This window comes from Etheostoma spectabile, chromosome 5 (assembly GCF_008692095.1).
Source record: "Etheostoma spectabile isolate EspeVRDwgs_2016 chromosome 5, UIUC_Espe_1.0, whole genome shotgun sequence".
NCBI lineage: Eukaryota > Metazoa > Chordata > Actinopteri > Perciformes > Percidae > Etheostoma > Etheostoma spectabile.
The window spans coordinates 22,179,703-22,181,234 of NC_045737.1; the positions used below are offsets into that span (position 1 = coordinate 22,179,703).

The 1,532-nt window shown below is 42.0% G+C and overlaps 1 protein-coding gene across 3 annotated transcripts in view; it reads left to right on the top strand.

Annotated features, from left to right (window-relative positions):
• The window catches only part of sh2b3 (SH2B adaptor protein 3), a 133,620-nt gene that overhangs the window by 95,715 nt on the left and 36,373 nt on the right, over window positions 1–1,532 (top strand). For all 3 annotated transcript variants that reach the window (XR_004332243.1, XM_032517266.1, XM_032517265.1), the window contains exon 5: window positions 574–665. Coding sequence is in view for 2 of the 3 variants with exons in the window: in XM_032517266.1 (XP_032373157.1) it covers window positions 574–665 (92 nt within the window). In the remaining variant the exon portion in view is untranslated. The remainder of the gene's footprint in view (window positions 1–573; window positions 666–1,532) is intronic.

Here is a 1,532-nt window from a genome sequence, read left to right on the forward strand (position 1 = left end):
GTGTGTGTGTGTGTGTGTGTGTGTGTGTGTGTGTGTGTGCAGTGAAACAGAAGAACAGTTCAGATGTGAACTGGTGAACTGGACCCACTTCCTGTCTGTGCTTGGTGTCTTTGTTTTCCTTCAGCCTGCTGTTTCTTCCATGTTCACTAGACTCACCCCACTAACACACACACACACACACACACACACACACACACACACAAGAAAAGTGATACATAGCATGTTAACATCAATAAATCATCAACACATATATTTTTGAGACACTAATGTAATTACAGTTACTAAATGAAGTCTTTGCACTGCATTTTACAGCAACTTAATTTACACTGTTTATTGATCCCCAACTTGAATATCTCTTCACCACAAAACAAAAAGAAGACACTGATCTTCCAGCACAAACAGAGCTGATGCTTTCTTATAAGACAGATGGTGAAATCCAGATGGGAAAGAATGACTTCAAATGAAATAATCATGAAATTGACCCATTTTCCTTCCCAGGTGGTCCACAATGAGAATAACATACATGTGTTGTAGATACAGTTTGTGTAATCTGAAACTTCTCTTGTCCTCTAGGTCAGGCAGCGTGGATCTGGAGCCTCTCCTCTCCCCAGCTGACAGCTCAGCTCCAGTCAATCAAAGAGGGAGCTCAGAGTTAGGAAGTCAAAGTGAGTGATATATAAGACATGATAACAGAAGGAGAGGTTGAAGACACATCATCAACACTCAACAATCAGTTGTAGTTGTGTGTTCATTTTTTTTGACGATTGAATGCAAAATCAATGCGAGCGTCAAAACTAACTAAAGGACTTTTCTCAGATCTAATGATTGTAGTAGGTCCCTAGTGGACTTCATTAGCAAGTGTTGGCTTTAAATCTTTTAAATGTTATTTATTAATTGTCTTTGGTTGGTTGTTGTAGTCATCTTGCTGTTCCCTGATTTCAGCAATTAACTCAACCTTTGATAGTATAAATAACGACCGTGTTTTAAGAGGCCGACATACTGTGGGGGAAAAAAATGAAGATTTTGAAAATCAATCCCAGTGCAATGATGTCCGTTTCTTGGGCATCTCCAAGGGTAAGGAAGGAGGAAATACAGAGAAGTTTAGGTGAGTTGATTCGGGAGTTGAGCGTGCACACAGAACCGCCGGCCAGCAGCCCCATGCCAGAGACAGACCCCTGAACATTCTGGCGAGATTCTTAAGATCATTGGACCGGGACCCGGGGCCTGTTGCACGAAAGTAGAATAAAGATATCCAGGATAAGTGAAAAAGCACAGCTTGACTTAGTGTGATCTGCTCATCGCGGCTTAATCGGTTGCACGTTTGCCGAGCCAGGATGAACAGGTGAAGCTAAGTCAAGCCAGGTGTAGATAGCTGAGATAAGTGCACGTTCACGGCTTTCTTAAATAGACCACGATATCGATCACAGAGATACTGATGCAGAAATAGAGAAGACGCATGCGGCGTATGTTTCATCCAATGAGCAGCAGCTTCTAATGGAAAGTAACGAGGAGGGAAGAATATGCAAAAAGGG